Source organism: Acartia tonsa, chromosome 2 (genome assembly GCF_053477335.1).
Source record: "Acartia tonsa isolate MP-2025a chromosome 2, ASM5347733v1, whole genome shotgun sequence".
Classification (NCBI taxonomy): Eukaryota; Metazoa; Arthropoda; class Copepoda; order Calanoida; family Acartiidae; genus Acartia; species Acartia tonsa.
In genome coordinates, this window is record NC_137261.1 from 59,226,429 (window position 1) to 59,242,290 (window position 15,862).

Consider the following 15,862-nt stretch of genomic DNA (forward strand, 5'->3'; position numbering starts at 1 on the left):
ATTTTACATTAAAGCCATAAACTTTTATAAAAAGTGAATGAACTTCATCAGTTTAGAAATCAAACTAAATATTTTTTGTGGTAATTTTTTTCTTCATTCAAATTAAAAATAACATATTTTTTGTTGTTGTTGTAGAGATAGTGATAAAGTTTCAAATGTTCCACTTCCAACAATGCGCATAAATCCCGTTCCCCAATGATGTTAGACAAGATCACCCTTTCTGTAGATTAAAATTTAAAGTTTGGACCGACCAATCAAGATTTGATTTAAGTACCCCAAGTTTTTAGCCAACGAATGAGAGAATGTAAATTGAATTATTTGTATGTGATTAGGTTAAAAAAAGTAAGTGATGTTATTAAATCCTAATATTGAATGTTAATGATCCAAAATATCCCAGTCAAAGCATTGATACCCAAGGAGGGAGGAGACATTAGGCTGTATTACGCTAGTCCCCAAAGTTTTAAAATAACAACTTTCAAGACTTTTAATGAATTTTGATTGGTTGGTTCATCAAATTGAGTGACCAAATGTTTCAACCACTAATTGTAGTCTACAGAGGGGGTAACTTTGTGTATCATCATTTGGAATGTACATCAATTTAAAATTGATAATTATAATTTTTATTATACATATGTATGTAACATGCTAACGTTGAATAAAATATAATATCATGTTATTTACCGTCCATTTTCTTATCTTTTTTGATGCCGGAATCTTTATACCTTTCCATACAGTTTTGAATTAAAAGTACAGACAAATATTATTAATTAATATTATAAAATAATAGAGCATGTGAAGTACAAATCATCATTGCAAATTGTAAATATATTTTTAATAACTAAACTAATAAAAAAGTAAAGAAATAAAACAATGAGTCATAATACAAAACAATTTTAAAAAGGTCAATCACATAAAACAAATTTAAAAGTTATTATTCTAATAATATCATATTATGTTATTTTACAATAAATTTGAAAAAAGGCAGTTTAAGTTTTACTTTTCCAAAATTTTCAATGAAAATAATGAAAACAATTCTAATATCTTTTAGGTATTAAATATTATTTGAATTTGTGAATTTTTTAACAATTTGACAAAGTTTGGTTTAATTTTTCAGCTCTGTCAGATTTCTTAATGGCAGAATAAGTTCTGAAATAGTAATTTATATTTAATTCATTTTAAAAGCGAATATTTTCTAAATTTAAGATCGGTCTTCCGCTTGTCCGTAACGTATAGCTCTTTTCATTAATTAGACACGTTAGAATTGTCCCATCAATTTCAAACTTTGCAGGATGATCCTATAACAGTTAGGTACGATTTGGGAAAGCGTAGCAACACTATGATTGTTACCAGAAAGTCCGTATGTCCATTTAAAACATGTTGATTTTTAAAATAAGATAAAATGCGAAGTAATATAAGATCTAAGGTTTGACAGGGCAGTTGGCTTTTATGAGGTAAAATATCAAAAAGGAAGTTGTTTCAAGTTCGATTATAAAAAGTTGTGCATCCTTCAAAAACCTTCACAGGACCTATGGCAACTTGGCAAGCTACACTGTAACGGAGAATCATACCGGTTCAGTGGTTAGCGAGATCCTTCAGTACACACAGTCAGACAGACAGACAGACAGACACCTGTTAGAGATCCTGTTACTTTTATATAAGGATTCTGATTCTAATTAAAAAATATGACTATCTCTTACCTTGCACAAGCAAAGGTTCCTAGAGCAGTGAGCCCTAGGACAAGATTGAGTACCCCTGTCCATCCTGATAGATACCAGACCATCCAGACAGCACTACCTGACACCACATGGTTATTACAATACAGACAACAGTTGCTTTTAGGGGAGGAAAATAGCCTAAAACTGCCGTAATACATTTACAAAGCTTTCATGAAAAGCACATTTTATTTTGACCAGCATTTTTAGAGATCTTAAGCTTCAGAAAAATGAACTTTTAGGATAAAATTTAGAAAACCTGGAATTCCCCATAACAAGTTAAAACTTTTTATGCTTATATCTTGTTGGGTTCAATTAAGAAAATGTTTTCAACGCACCCCAGAACTTTCTAGATAAAAAAGTAGGGGGGGGGGGGGGAGGGGTGACGAACAGGTGTTGTATGCAAATCTCAAGGATTCTTTTATTTAATTTTAATGAAGGGAAGGATGATTGTCTTTATTTTTCTTAAATGTTGAGTTTCTGATTTTAATTTGAGTAGTTTAGACTTAATAACGGTGTTTAATAACAGTCCAAAAGGTACAAAAAGCAAAATTACACTGGACAAAATATCAAAATGTTAATATAATTGGATGTATTGTAAGAAAACCTTCTAGAACGCCTCCAAGAGATCCTACACCATTTACAAGACTTGTAACACTTGCTCCGTTACCATCTGCTTTGCGGTTACCAACCTAGAAAATTTGTAACTACATGCTATGGTAAAAATAATTGCTTCGTTAGAGTCTGCACAGCGGTTAAAACTTTAAACGAGTCCAAATAAACAACCACGAGGGACTCTAGAAAAATGGTTATGTGAAAAAATGGTTACGAACGAACGGAAGGTAGAAGGCACATACAAATGCGAATACATGATAAATAGAAAGCACTAAATAAAATTATTGGTGGAAGGAGTGAAAACTAGATGCATTTTTTTAAGAAGACAAAAAAAAACTATATGCTGCATTAACAAGTAAGGTAAAATTGGACTGTAAATTGAAATGGTAACAAAGATTTTTAATAATACAAGTTGTTAGCCTATTAAAATTTTATTTGGTTGAACAAACTAAAAGTATTCAAACTTTTCCACCGATAATTTTACTCTACGAAGGACATAATTTCTATCCATAATTTATTGTGAAAATACATCCATTTATCTTTATCTTTTTTCGTTGGATCCCAATTTTACTGAGATATCTCTGTAACACAAAAAAAGGACGAACTTACCTCCATAGAAATACTACCACCCAGCAGACTATCAGGTCCACAGTTAGTGGCCCCCATAATCAATAGGGAAATACAGTTGACATACAGGCCGCCACTCGCGCTTATTATAAAGCATCCCACGGACAAGGTACCTGAACAAGATTTATGATAGAAAAACAAAATCTTAATGAAAATAACTCAAAGTATTTGGCTGTATGATAGTTGTTAAATATTCAAGTAATATTAAAGCATATGATATGATTTGTGGTGCTTTTGAGCAATGAATGTTTAAGTATAGATGTACAACCCTAACAACTACCTGACCATTCGTCTAATACTCTTTTCTTATACTTTAATACTTCAGGTGGCCCTAGCTGCTAACAAAAGTGACTCAATCTACATCATGACGACTTTGGTCCTAAGACTAAGATAATGGATATACGTGTATATATAGACAGGGGAAAATTAGTCTTTAATTTAGCTTGCGTTTATATTGGTCAGTTCGTTCATCCAGTAGAAATGGTGAGGATTGGTTAAAGGGGGTGAATTTTATTTTAGCCAGCTGCGAGCATCACTTTATCGAAGTAAATAAAAATCTGGTGCAACATCCAAGTAATAATATAACGATTTAAAAAGCAATCAATGAATTAAAATATTACCTACTAGCATACAGTAAGTGACTCCTTTTAATGGTTTACCAGGAAAGAAAATATCTAGGCCAAAACCCAACAAAGGACTTCCTATTATGCCTCCTAAATATAAATGTAATTAGGTATTTGTTTATGTTTATGCATTTACTCAGGGCTACTGGAGCAAAACATGTTATGAAGATTTCAATAAATTTTTGTGTATTTATAGTTTTTACATATCTTTTTCAACTATTGACACATACCTTATACATTAATCCTCCTAGTATACAAAGTAGAAAGGTTTTTTTGTCTAAAGCTTAAAATTTCAATAACTATTAAACTGGTTAAGTTCTCCATTTTTTGTAAGCTTCATATATGTACCGGGAGGGTTTTGGGCCTTAATTAAGCCCATAGAATAAGGAGGAATAGAAGTGAAAACCCTAAAAATTTCTGGGAAATTAGAAGGAATCTTTGACTTGCGCAGTAAAGACAATAATGTTAAAGTACAAATCACAATGACTAGTTGGACAAAATTTGAAAAATTTAATTTGTATCAAAATCTAATATATACTGTTAAAATTTTTTAGATCTTCATGATTTAAAATTAAGTATTGTAGTGTAACACGCTTGACTTTAGAATAAGTTACAATAATTATATGTAATCAGAAGGTAAATATTTACCCATAAACATAAGTATTTGATATTGATACACACCTCTTAATAAAGTGAAGACAGCATTAGCTGCTTGGTCGTTTCAGACAAAGATGAAAGTCACTTAACGTCATGTTGTTTTAATTTTGGTAAGTATAATTGACCACATTTGTAATTTTCAAGGGTCAATTGAATGGGTACAGCCACTTCCTCCCCCCTCCCTCCTTACCACAAGTTAATGTATGGATGTAGTTGCTATCAGCTGTTTAAAAACATACATAAGACCGCAACCTAGTTTTATGATATAAATACTGAGACCAATACCTATTTTTTGTAAATTTTTTACATAATTAAATTTTTTAAGGCTTAAAATGCACATCAAATTCATTTTTAATCCATTGTGAATAGGGAAGAGAAAGCTGGAAGCTTGGCTACTTGGCTTTTAGTAAATTATTGCAAAAGGAATTTATTTTGAATATTTTTTCTGAATAATTACTGAAATCATGTTATTTACTAACAGCCTTGTAGCCGTTTTGGTCTTTCAAATGTTCCAATTTTACTTCAGGCTAGCTAGGCAGAATCTTCTACCTGGATTCTATTCTATACTTTATCTTCTTTGATTAAGCCTTGGAATGGTTTCAGGCTGGAAATATAGCCCTTTCTTGCCCCATTAACTACAGATCCTCTAGATGCTAAAGCAAAGCCGTTAGAAAAGGATGAAATGATTTACAATGTGGCTTCAAAACCGATCATATCAATATCCGCTAGATTAGAACCGGTTCTCAGCCATTCTGAAAAATCAGGTACAGACAATAATCCATGAATATTAAAATAAAAATCATAAAATTAATACAAGTTTCATTAGCCCGGGCCTTCGGCCACTGGGGGCTAACAAAACTGGTTTTTTTTTCTAATATTTCTTCAGTTTCATACCCACGGAGAGCTGTCTATAATACGATACGATAAATATCTATTAGTTACTTGATGTTACCTATATCAAACATGGTGGAGAGAAAACCAGATTGTAGGTTTGTATACCCCAAAACTTTCTTCAGATACAAGGGCAACCAAAAGTAGATCATAAATCTTACAAACTTCAGACAAAACATTGTCATACATAGCTCCTAAAAATGGATATATAGGATATAATTATACTTGGATTGTCGTCAATTTAGCTTGCTCATATACTTCTTATTTATTATTCAGTTAGTTCATTCAGTAGAAGGGGAGGTGATGAGTTAAAGAGGGTTAATGGGGGTATCGTTATTTTAGCCAGCTGCGAGTATTACTTTATCAAAATGTCCCCTCACTCCGTGATGAAGTGCAGATACTGTTCTCTTGATAAACTTTAAATAATGATTGGTCGGACAGACGTACATACAGGACCTAATCATAGATTAGCTGTGCTATTAAACTTAAAACTACCTTAACTCCTGGTGTTCTTAAAAGGTTGGGTAGATGTGATTTGTGTCCAGTGTCTTTCTTCTCCTTCTTACCAGATATTTCTATCTAAACACAATAAAGAATATATTTATTCTAAGGATCTAAATAGTCTGCAAAATTGATGTACATCTAAAAAGAGGATACACTACCCCTTCTGTAGAGTACAATGAGTAGTTGAAAAGTTTGGAAACTCAAATTAATGAAACAACCAATCAGATTCAATAAATTCCAAAAGTTGTTAATCAAACAAATAAGAAAACGTCAAATATGTCCCCTTCCCAAGGACCCTGTGGCGACTTTCAACTGGGTCTTAAAAAATCAACGAATAGCGTCGGGAAGAAAACTAAAAGCAGCAAGCAATTTATTAGCTAGCATACGAAAAAGGTCCTTAACTGGGGGATCCAGGTAGCTGTCTAGTTATACATCTATACTATAAAGGGGGAGGTCATTTTCTAGTAAATTCCGTAAAGGTGTGTGTGTTATAAGGCCTAAAAATAGTAGTAGAACGATAAGGTGCTCTATATATTTGTATTCCCTATTGAATAGAACAATAGGGAGCACCTTATCGTTCTACTACTATTTTTAGGCCTTATAACACACACACCTTTACACACCTTTACGGAATTTACTAGAAAATGACCTCCCCCTTTATTGTTTATAAAACTTTGGGAACAAATATATTTACTTACCTGTCTTTCTTGTGGAGATTTTAAAGTAAACAAAAGACAACCAGCCACTAGAGCTATTATGGAGGGATACGCGAATGCTTTCCTCCAACCTAAAACAATAGATATAGTATAAGTGGATATATTGACAAGGGAAAATTTGTCATAAACATAGCTTGCTAATACGGACCCCATTTATTGGTCAGTTCGTTAATCAAGTATGAAATTCGGGGATGGGTTAAAGGGGGTGGATGGGAATATCGTTAATTTAGCCAGCTGCTAGCTTTCAAATTATTAGAGTACATGAAAATCTGGTGCAACATCCAAGTAATAATATATGACTGATTTAGCCAACGAAGACGTATTTACATCTGTTTAGAGTCCAAAATAATCTTACCTATTCCCTTCTGATCTCCAGTATAGAACTGTACAATGGTGGCTGCCAGGGCGGTACCTCCCAAACCTTAAGATCACATATATTATACAGATATGTTATACATTAGCTTATATGCATTGAATTATTCTATAGGTGAGTAATAACCAATTCAGTGGATTTACTTCGACTGACTATTAAAGAAATACAACCCTTTGATTTAAAAATCTTTCCCATGATGCCCTATTAAAAGCTACATTGTAAAGAAGAGCCATATCGGTCCAGCGGTTAACGAGATTCTAAACAAACAGCCATCCTGTTACTTTTATATATGGATAATTTACATATCAGTATATTCCTGCCTCCAGTGTAGGTTGCTGTGTTGATTAGTCCGAATACAGAATTTAATTTAGAATCTGGAAACCAGCTTGTCAACATTTTAGAACAGGCTGGCCACACTGGGGCTAGAAACAACCCTGAAAATAGAGCACAGCAGTTAGTTTCAATTATAAAATAATACGATGTCTGTCCATTTGTCTTTCAGAATGAAGCTTGAAATCTTGATAACCGCTTGACCGATTAGACGCTGCTTTTCAGAAAATTAAATCAATTTTTGAATTTTCTTTTTTGTAAATTAACCCATGGATTAAGGAGAAATTATGCCGCTTTTTACACTAGTCCCTTGGCTTATCAACTTTGGGGACTATTATTGAATTTTGATTGGTTGGTTTAGAAAGTCGAAGCCCACAAAAAAACTGTATTCTACAAGAAGGGGTAATTTTGTGTATCATCATTGGGGATGTACATCAATTTATCGGCTATTGTCTTATCTCGTTAGATCCCTGAAATTTACCTGTGAGAGCTAAGGTGATGGAGAGACAAGTATAATTTGGTGACAAGGATGACAGGAAGGTTGTACAGCTAGCCAGGGTTAGACAGATGAACATGACCTTCCTATCAATAAAAAAAAATTATTTGATTTTATAAATATCTATCTTATAAAAAAGTCAAATCACTTCTATTCTGGCCAAACTTCCGGAGTATTAGGTTAAGTAACACCTAACAGACAACCAACTCTTTGATTTCACGACCTTTGCCTGTCCTAATTGTGCATGGTTTTGTCTTTTGACATTTAATGATATTTACCTACCTGGCACCAAATTTATCAGGTAGACCTGGGGCAAGAACTTGCAGAGCAGCGTAGGGTAACATTAGGGAGGTGTCTAACCATGCAAGATCACTCATTCCTTGATATAAGACAAGATTAGTATTCATGAAAACGGATGCCTTTTTAAAATGAAAAAAATAGGTAGGTAATGTCTTTTCGTGTAAAGACATACGAACCTTTCAGATATAGAAATTATATTGTTCTCTAAAATCACCTCAAAATTAATAAAACCTAACAAAAAGGAACCAATAAACTATACCTGTCAGAGCAATATTAATATCTTGTTAATTTCTTTTAATACATTTAATTTCTAAATATTACCTACCTAATTTTAAATTGTCTCCTAGAACTGTTTTAACCACTCCAAGAGGCTAAAATAAAGTAAAGATTAAAAGAAAAAAAGTAAGGCTACTCGATTTAAAGAAAAAAAAACACATTGTAGAAATGTCTAATGAATTAAAGATAAGGAAGAATTGAAGATCATAAGAATCAAAATTTACTATCCCTAGAGACCACTACCCTAGAGGCATCTAGGCGCCCTTGAGGTGGAAGAGGGGGAGGGCCTCAATCTGCCATTTTTAATTGTAGTTTTTAAAAGAAAAAAAAATGAACCGGTACAGACAGACACAGATCCTGATACATATAAGAATTACCTTTCTTATAAAATAAGTAGAGCAGTAACCAAACCAAATCAGAATAAAACATTGAAATTGATAACATTTAATAACATCCATTTTCATTGTTTAAACTAATATTCACTATTATCACAGATTAAGTTAATCAATACTAAATCAAGTTTAATTATTAATTTTAGTAGCGAAGCTACTCAATAACAGTATATCATACAATCAGTTGTCAGTTTGTCCTTTGGCAGTTATGGGTTGTTGTGTAGGAAATTGTCTAATTTCGGTAGAATGCCCAAAGTGTAGCTGAAACAATAAAGGATTATTAACAAATAATTCAAATATTTTTTGTCGAAGAAATTTAGTTTTTCAAGATACAGGTACACATTGCACAGTTCAAAACTGTTTAAAATCAAAACCAGTTTTGCTAGACCCGAGAGGCCGAAGGCCCGGGCTAACAAAACTATTACCTATCAATTTTATAATTTTTTAAAATTTCATTATTTGTCGTAAATTGTCTGTAATACGATACTATAAATGATTTTTTCAGTATAGCTGAGAACCAGTCAAGCGGATAATATTAAGTTTCGAATCCATAATAAAATGGTTGTCTTCATTTAATACTAAATCTCACCTTGGGTTATCATATCGTCAGGTTTTAGAGTTGGATCGTAATCAAGATATGGATCGTTCTTGTATCCTAAGCATTAAAAAAATATATTTATGTAGTTTATGATAACTAAATATATAAAAATAACAGGATGTCTCTCTATCTATCTACAGCTTTATATATATAACATATGGACCGACATACAATGAAGCCTCTTATAGGCTTTGAGAAAGTTTTTACATAAATCTCCATATTTTACATATTTTAAGAAATATATGTAAATATAGGGAGTTTTGATCTTTCATCTTTTTAGTTTTTATAGAAGGGTTCCCTCCAGTTTACAAGAATGAATATTTGTGATTGGTGGAAAAGTACTGGCCAGTTTCATAATTAGCAGTGCAACTGGGGGTTTATTACACTGGTCCCCCAAGTTTTTTAATAACGTTTTGTTACTAGTATAGTAAATTTTGATTGGTTTGTTTATTAAGATGAGTGTCTAAACGTTTTAATACTTATTGTAATTTACACAGAAAGGGTAATCTTATGTATCATCATTGGAGATCATGTACAACAAATTATCGGCCATTGTCTAAGATCCCTGAGTACAACTAGAAACTTACCTAGAATAGCTCCATGTTCTCCTATTGTCTCCCTCTCTCCAATAGTGGGTAGTTGCAGAAATGCCGAGAGTTGGGGTGGAGTAGGTTGAATTTTTGCCAACCCCTGGATGTAATACTCTAAACCAGCTCGTCTTAATAAAGTTTTTTTAGTTTTGCTTATTATTAATATCCGATGGATTAGAACCAATTTTCAGCCATACATAAAAATTATGTATATCGTATTACAGACAATTTTCCACAAACATTCAAATAAAAATCATAACATTAATACAAGTGTTGTTAGCCCAGGTCTTTGGCCTCTCTAGGCTATCAAAACTCGTTTTAATCTTAATTTTTTTTTATTTTATTATCCTCGAATAGCTGTCTGCGATAAAAATCTAATATATATTTAGAAAACAATACAAGCGGATAAAAGGTCTTAATGAATAGTAATATAGTAATGCTCAAATATGCGAAATCAACACAATCCTAATTTTACAACAACAAAAAAAGTAAAATATTTCAACATACTAACAAGAAAACTGTTTCCACAATTAGCGCAGCAATAAAAAACAAACATCAATATCTAAATACTTATTATTGTTATGTATAAAATTTTTTATATCCATTATTCATATTAATCCTACCTGGATTCCAGAACTCTGGCAGTTGTGTTTCTGATCCTTTTTGGTGGAAAAGACGGGGTTGTGTAGAATTTACGGCACTCCTAAAATAATGGAAGTAGAATATACGTAGATATTTTGACAGGGGAAAATATGTCGCTAATTTTTGTTGCTAATATGGACCTCATTTAGTGGTCAGTTGATTCATCCAGTAGGAGGAAAGGGGATGGGATAAAGGGGGGTTGATAGGGGGTAACGATATTATGGCCCGCTGCGAGTTATACTCTATTAGTTATCAACCCAATCAAGATTCAATAAAAGTCATCAAATTAAGCAAACAAATGTGAGAAATCAGGGGACCATAGTAATTTACGTTTAAATATCCCTTCCCTCCCTTATCAAATCCTTATACTAAAGTAACAGGATGTTTGTTTGTCTGTGTGTCTGTGTGTTCGTACCGAAGAATCTCACTAACCACTGAACCGATTGGGTTCTTCTTAACAGGGTAGCTTCTCATAGGTCCCGGAAAGGTTTATAACTATTTCCTTGGGGGATGGGACAACCCCAACCCCCCCAAAAAATGAAAAATTCCCCCCCCAAAAAATTTTAAAATCTAAAATAAGATATTGGGTTATCAAATTTGACTCTCCCCTCCTCAAGTACCCCTAGAGGCCTCTAGGGGCGTAGCCGCTAGTCAGTAAATAAAGTAAATAAGACAGTGTGCCTGATCATATCCTGCCAACAAATCAAAAGCCAGGTAGAGCAATAATGAAGACTTACAGACTAAATAAATTAAGTACTGAATGCTCATTGAAATAGGGAATGCTCACAAAACAATTCATCCGTCTTTCTTGAATAGCAGCCGACAAAATAAGGCCTCTCCAAGGGGGCACCGTAGCTCTGTGGTAACGCACTGAGTTACGGTGATGAGAATTTGAGTTCAAACCCACTCGTGTTGCAATCACAACATGTTGTCTCAAATTCTCTAATGTGGATTCACGCAACCTCCCCCAGTTGCGTTGGAAGGGAGATTGTTAGGTAGTTTGGATGCCTAATAATCAAGTGTGTAATACCATCACTTCCCTTAATCCCAGGCTCCTCTGAGGAGAGTGTCATTCATTACGGTGACTTAATCTGGAACACCTGCTATACTTAAAAAATCGGCGAGGGTGAGGTAATAACGAGGAGCTCTCATGAGACAGCGTGTCAAGTCATACTTGAACGTGGAGCTTGAGCTGGCCCTGGTGGCTATACAAAAGTGTCTCAACATACTCCAGGAGTCTTAGATCCAAACTCTAAGAAACTATGGCTAATCAAAAAAAAAAAAATAAGGCCTCTCCCTAACCGTAGCTGATAGATGGACAATTTGAATAATCGAGTAGCTTCGCTACTAAAAAATAACATTAGAAAAAGAAGAAAGGAATGTAGATTTGTTACCTTGTGCAAGGCTAGAAAGGCTGAGTATCTTCTCTCTACCCGAGTATATCTTCCACTAGCAGTTGCTATCTCTACTTGGTATACTGAAATATAGACATCAAATAATATCTACTGGATAGATAGTTATAAACATCTTCTTTGGGATTCATATAAATATATCATCCTCGGGGATTTATCTGATAATCTTTTATTTTAATATCCAAGGAAAGCTGTCTATAATACGATGCGATAAATATCTAATAAAAAATATATAAACCTCAAAAATGCTCAAATAACAATGTTAATTTGGTATGAGAAAATAAATAGTAAATTACAAATATATAGGGGCCTAATGGATATAAGATATACGTGGACATATTGACAAGAAAAAATTTGCGTTAATTTAGCTTGCTAATATGGACCTTATTTATTGGTTATGTTCGTTCATCCAGTAGGATGATAGAGGATGGGGTAAAAGAGGTGGATCGTTATTTTAGCCAGCTACAAGTTTTACTTTATTACAGTACTTGAAAATCTGGTGCAACATCCAAGCAACAATATATCGATTGGGGTCATTTTTTATCTCTCTATTTGTGTGTGTATGCTAATTTTATGAATACTGTTTCCAATATAAATACTCACAATCCACTGACTAATGCAAGCAGCAATTTTGGAAGCGAAGCTTTTCTACGATAAGTGTCCGTACGTCACAATGAGGGTCATTGAAAAAGTTACATAGTGTACACTATAAATGTTGACACTCAACTGACTAATGCAAGCAGCAATTTTGGAAGCGAAGCTATTCTATGATTTGGGTATAAACGTCATTAAGCAATAGTTTCATAATTGACATATTTACATTGTTTGCACTATAAATGTTGACACTCAACTGACTATTGCAAGCAGTAAATGAGCTTTGATAACTTTAAAAGCGAAGCTTTTCTATGATTAGGGCCTGTATATCATTACGTGTGTCTTTGACAGAGCTTAATTGTTTGTACTATAAATGTTAACACTCGACTGACTAAAAGTAATATGCAAGCAGTAATTGGGCGTTGATAATTTTGGAAGCAAAGCTATTCTATGATTAGTGTCTTTACGTCAATACGCGAGTATTTGAGATAGTTATATTGTTTGCACTATAAATGTTGACACTCAACTGACTTATATGCAAGCAGTAATTGGGCTTTGATAACTTTGGAAGCGAAGCTTTTATATGATTAGGGCCTGTACGCCACGCCACAGCCAGTAAAATTGTTGGAACTATGAATGTTGACACTAATACAAGCACTGTCAGACATAGAAATATCCACGAGCGGATTTTTCCTTTAATAAGAGTTTGTAAGTCAGAACATTAAAAAAAACAGAAACAAATGGCTTTTCTTATTTTTTAAATTTGTTTTGTTTCAATCATTTTTTAAAACTACGTTGTAAAATTAGAGACTACCTGGGAGCTCTGTTTTTAAAGAGGGAGAAATTGAAGCTTCTCTAAAATGAAGACCTCAATTGGTTAGATGGTTAGCTAGATCTTGACGAAAAATCTTTACTACTTTATATTATAGGATATTTGAAGCGTAGCTACTCTTGAACTGTGAAAAACAAAATATTTCATACTAGCAACTTCTATCTTAACTAAAAAGTAAGAATTTATATCAAACGTAAAAGCAGAGCAATGAAATATAAGAAATGTGCGTGCAATCTATATATCTAATATTTTACATTGATGTAGCACCAGATTTTCATGTACTCTAATAAAGTGATATTGACAGCTATATAAAACAACGTTACCCCCCATCCCCTCGCCTCCTACTAGATGAACGAACTGACCAATAAATAAGTTCTATATTAGCAACCTATATTGGCGACAACTTCTCCTTTCCATATATCCACGTATTTTATATTCATTGTGCGTGCACGTGCAGGGCATTATCTAATATTATGCGTTATCAGTGACAAACACCAATAAGATTAGGGATAGCCGCTCTACAACAAGGATGACAACATCCATAAAAGCGAAACTCTGAAATTGCATACGTTATGTCATACGAACAAAACACTTGTTGAGTGTCAAATTTAAAAGTAGAATTTTTGATTTATAAGTTATAAAAAAATGTAATTAAACTAGCTGCAATTTCACAAATACACGATTCTGTTTAAGGACATACTTAAATTTTGGGACTTGATTAATGATTATAGAGATGCTTCGCTGGAAACATTGTATATTGTTGTCCTATGAATCATTGTTCCAATCAATTAGATTATTAGGAAAATTATATTATTAAAAATGTTATTGTCATAAAGTTAATATAGGCATGTTTTAAAAGGATGTAAGGACTTTCTAGTAACAGTTATAGAGTTGCTACACATTCTAAATCATACCTATTTGTTACAGGATTCATGATCCAAAGTTTGAAATCGATGCATTTTTGAAATAGATAAACAAACTAATTTTAAAGGGGTGGAAAATGCAGTTTTATAATTGACATTGAAACACTTTTTGTACAAAATGAATGCAATTTTTTCTAACCTCCTTATGAATTAGTACAAACAGATTTTTTATTTTTATTTAAAGGGTGTTTTTTATTGCTTAGGTAATAAAAAATGATAATGAATAAAAAATAAGCAATACTTTTTACTTACCTATAAAAAAAGAATAAAAACACAAAAAATAAAAACACACTGTATAATGCTTATTGAAAATAATAGATTATTATAAGGTGGATGTTACACCAGATTTTCATGTTCTCTAATAAAGTGAAGCTCGAAGCAGACTAAAATAACATTACACCCATTCACACCCTTACCCCATCCCACCCCTCCTACTGGATGAACAAACTAACAATAAACGAGTTCCATTTTAGCAACCTAAATTGAAGACAATTATTCCCCTGTCCTAATATCCACGTAATTCTTATATCCATTGTGAAAACAAATAGGTCAAAAGATAACAGGGGATGTCACAAAATGTATACATTATACTGGTAAATACTAGAAAACATAAATGTTTTGTGGTTTTATTTGGCATTTTTAGAATTTTTCATTATACTCCGTGTGATATTTTAACCCACAAAAATAAAAATAAAAACAAAAACAGATAATCAACCTATATTCTACCTATTATTATATTCATCTATCTATCATTCAACTTATCTATCTAATAATTTCTACCTATATGTTACTTGGTTGGGTCTAAATATTCTACGTGTCTCCACCCTTTAATCCAATCTTAATTTATAACTATCTATCTATCTCTACCTGTATGTGACTTAGTGGGGTCTAAATTTTCTACCTGTCTCCACCCTCAATCTTGGTAGGGTCTAAATGTTCCACGTGTCTCCATCCTCCAATCTAAACCTAAAATCTATCTATCCATCTATCTATCTATCTCTACCTGTATGTGACTTGGTTGGGTCGAAATGTTCTACGTGTCTCCACCCTCAATCTTAAAATCAATCTATCAACCTATCCATCCATCTATCTATCTACCTTTACCTGTATGAGACTTTGTTGGGTCTAAATGTTCCACGTGTCTCCATCCTCCAATCCAAACTCTTGGGGTTGCCATTTTTGTACTTGGAATATAACATAATTTTAGATATTCAGACATTAAAGTAAAAGAATAGAGGGGGAGCGAGCTGTATGTTTCTCTACACATGGAGTGGGGACCCGATGCTGACATTCAATAGGGTCTTAAATAACACAGCCAAGTAGTTACTATTATAATTTAAACTTGTTCGAAAATGTTCCTTTGTCGATTATTTCCAAAAATCTGTGAACTTTCAAGGCTGCTGGCGGCAAAACGGCTGTATATATATTATTTTCGAGCAAAGTTTTATCCGTCAACAAGAGGTCTACAAATAATCTGGAATAGCCATTACTGAAAAGCACATTAATGCGCGAAAAAAACTTATGCCTCTAATAACGATGTTCGTTCAGGCATAACATGTACGTTTATTCGTTTGGCAGTTACAAGTTACACTAAAATCAGTTTGCACCACTAAAATCAGTGAGGCAAACTAAAAATTTAGAGGGGATAATTTTGCCTCATTTTAGTGGGGCAAAAGTTTTTTAAGAATTCACCTCTGCACTAGATTCCAACCTTACCTTAGATATATAACTATTTTCAGCTCAATTTGTCATTTTGTTA

At 33.0% G+C, this 15,862-nt stretch overlaps 2 protein-coding genes across 2 annotated transcripts; both read right to left on the reverse strand.

Moving 5' to 3' along the window:
- Positions 1 to 793: 793 nt before the first annotated feature.
- On the reverse strand, positions 794 to 8,640 carry LOC145312237 (uncharacterized). The gene is made up of 14 exons (XM_080151463.1): positions 8,498 to 8,640; positions 8,170 to 8,215; positions 7,827 to 7,923; positions 7,530 to 7,630; positions 7,039 to 7,152; positions 6,701 to 6,766; positions 6,328 to 6,416; positions 5,621 to 5,704; positions 5,187 to 5,319; positions 3,575 to 3,667; positions 2,937 to 3,067; positions 2,320 to 2,404; positions 1,698 to 1,794; positions 794 to 1,146 (listed from the first exon to the last, which is right to left on the reverse strand). Exons 1-14 carry the CDS (start codon positions 8,582 to 8,584, stop codon positions 1,080 to 1,082), a joined length of 1,290 nt encoding a protein of 429 aa, XP_080007589.1. The 5' UTR covers positions 8,585 to 8,640; the 3' UTR covers positions 794 to 1,079.
- Positions 8,549 to 15,862, reverse strand: LOC145312242 (sorting nexin-22-like). Its single transcript, XM_080151469.1, has 7 exons — positions 15,820 to 15,862; positions 15,208 to 15,287; positions 11,737 to 11,819; positions 10,324 to 10,403; positions 9,698 to 9,828; positions 9,102 to 9,167; positions 8,549 to 8,773 (listed from the first exon to the last, which is right to left on the reverse strand). Exons 2-7 carry the CDS (start codon positions 15,278 to 15,280, stop codon positions 8,745 to 8,747), a joined length of 462 nt encoding a protein of 153 aa, XP_080007595.1. The 5' UTR covers positions 15,281 to 15,287; positions 15,820 to 15,862; the 3' UTR covers positions 8,549 to 8,744.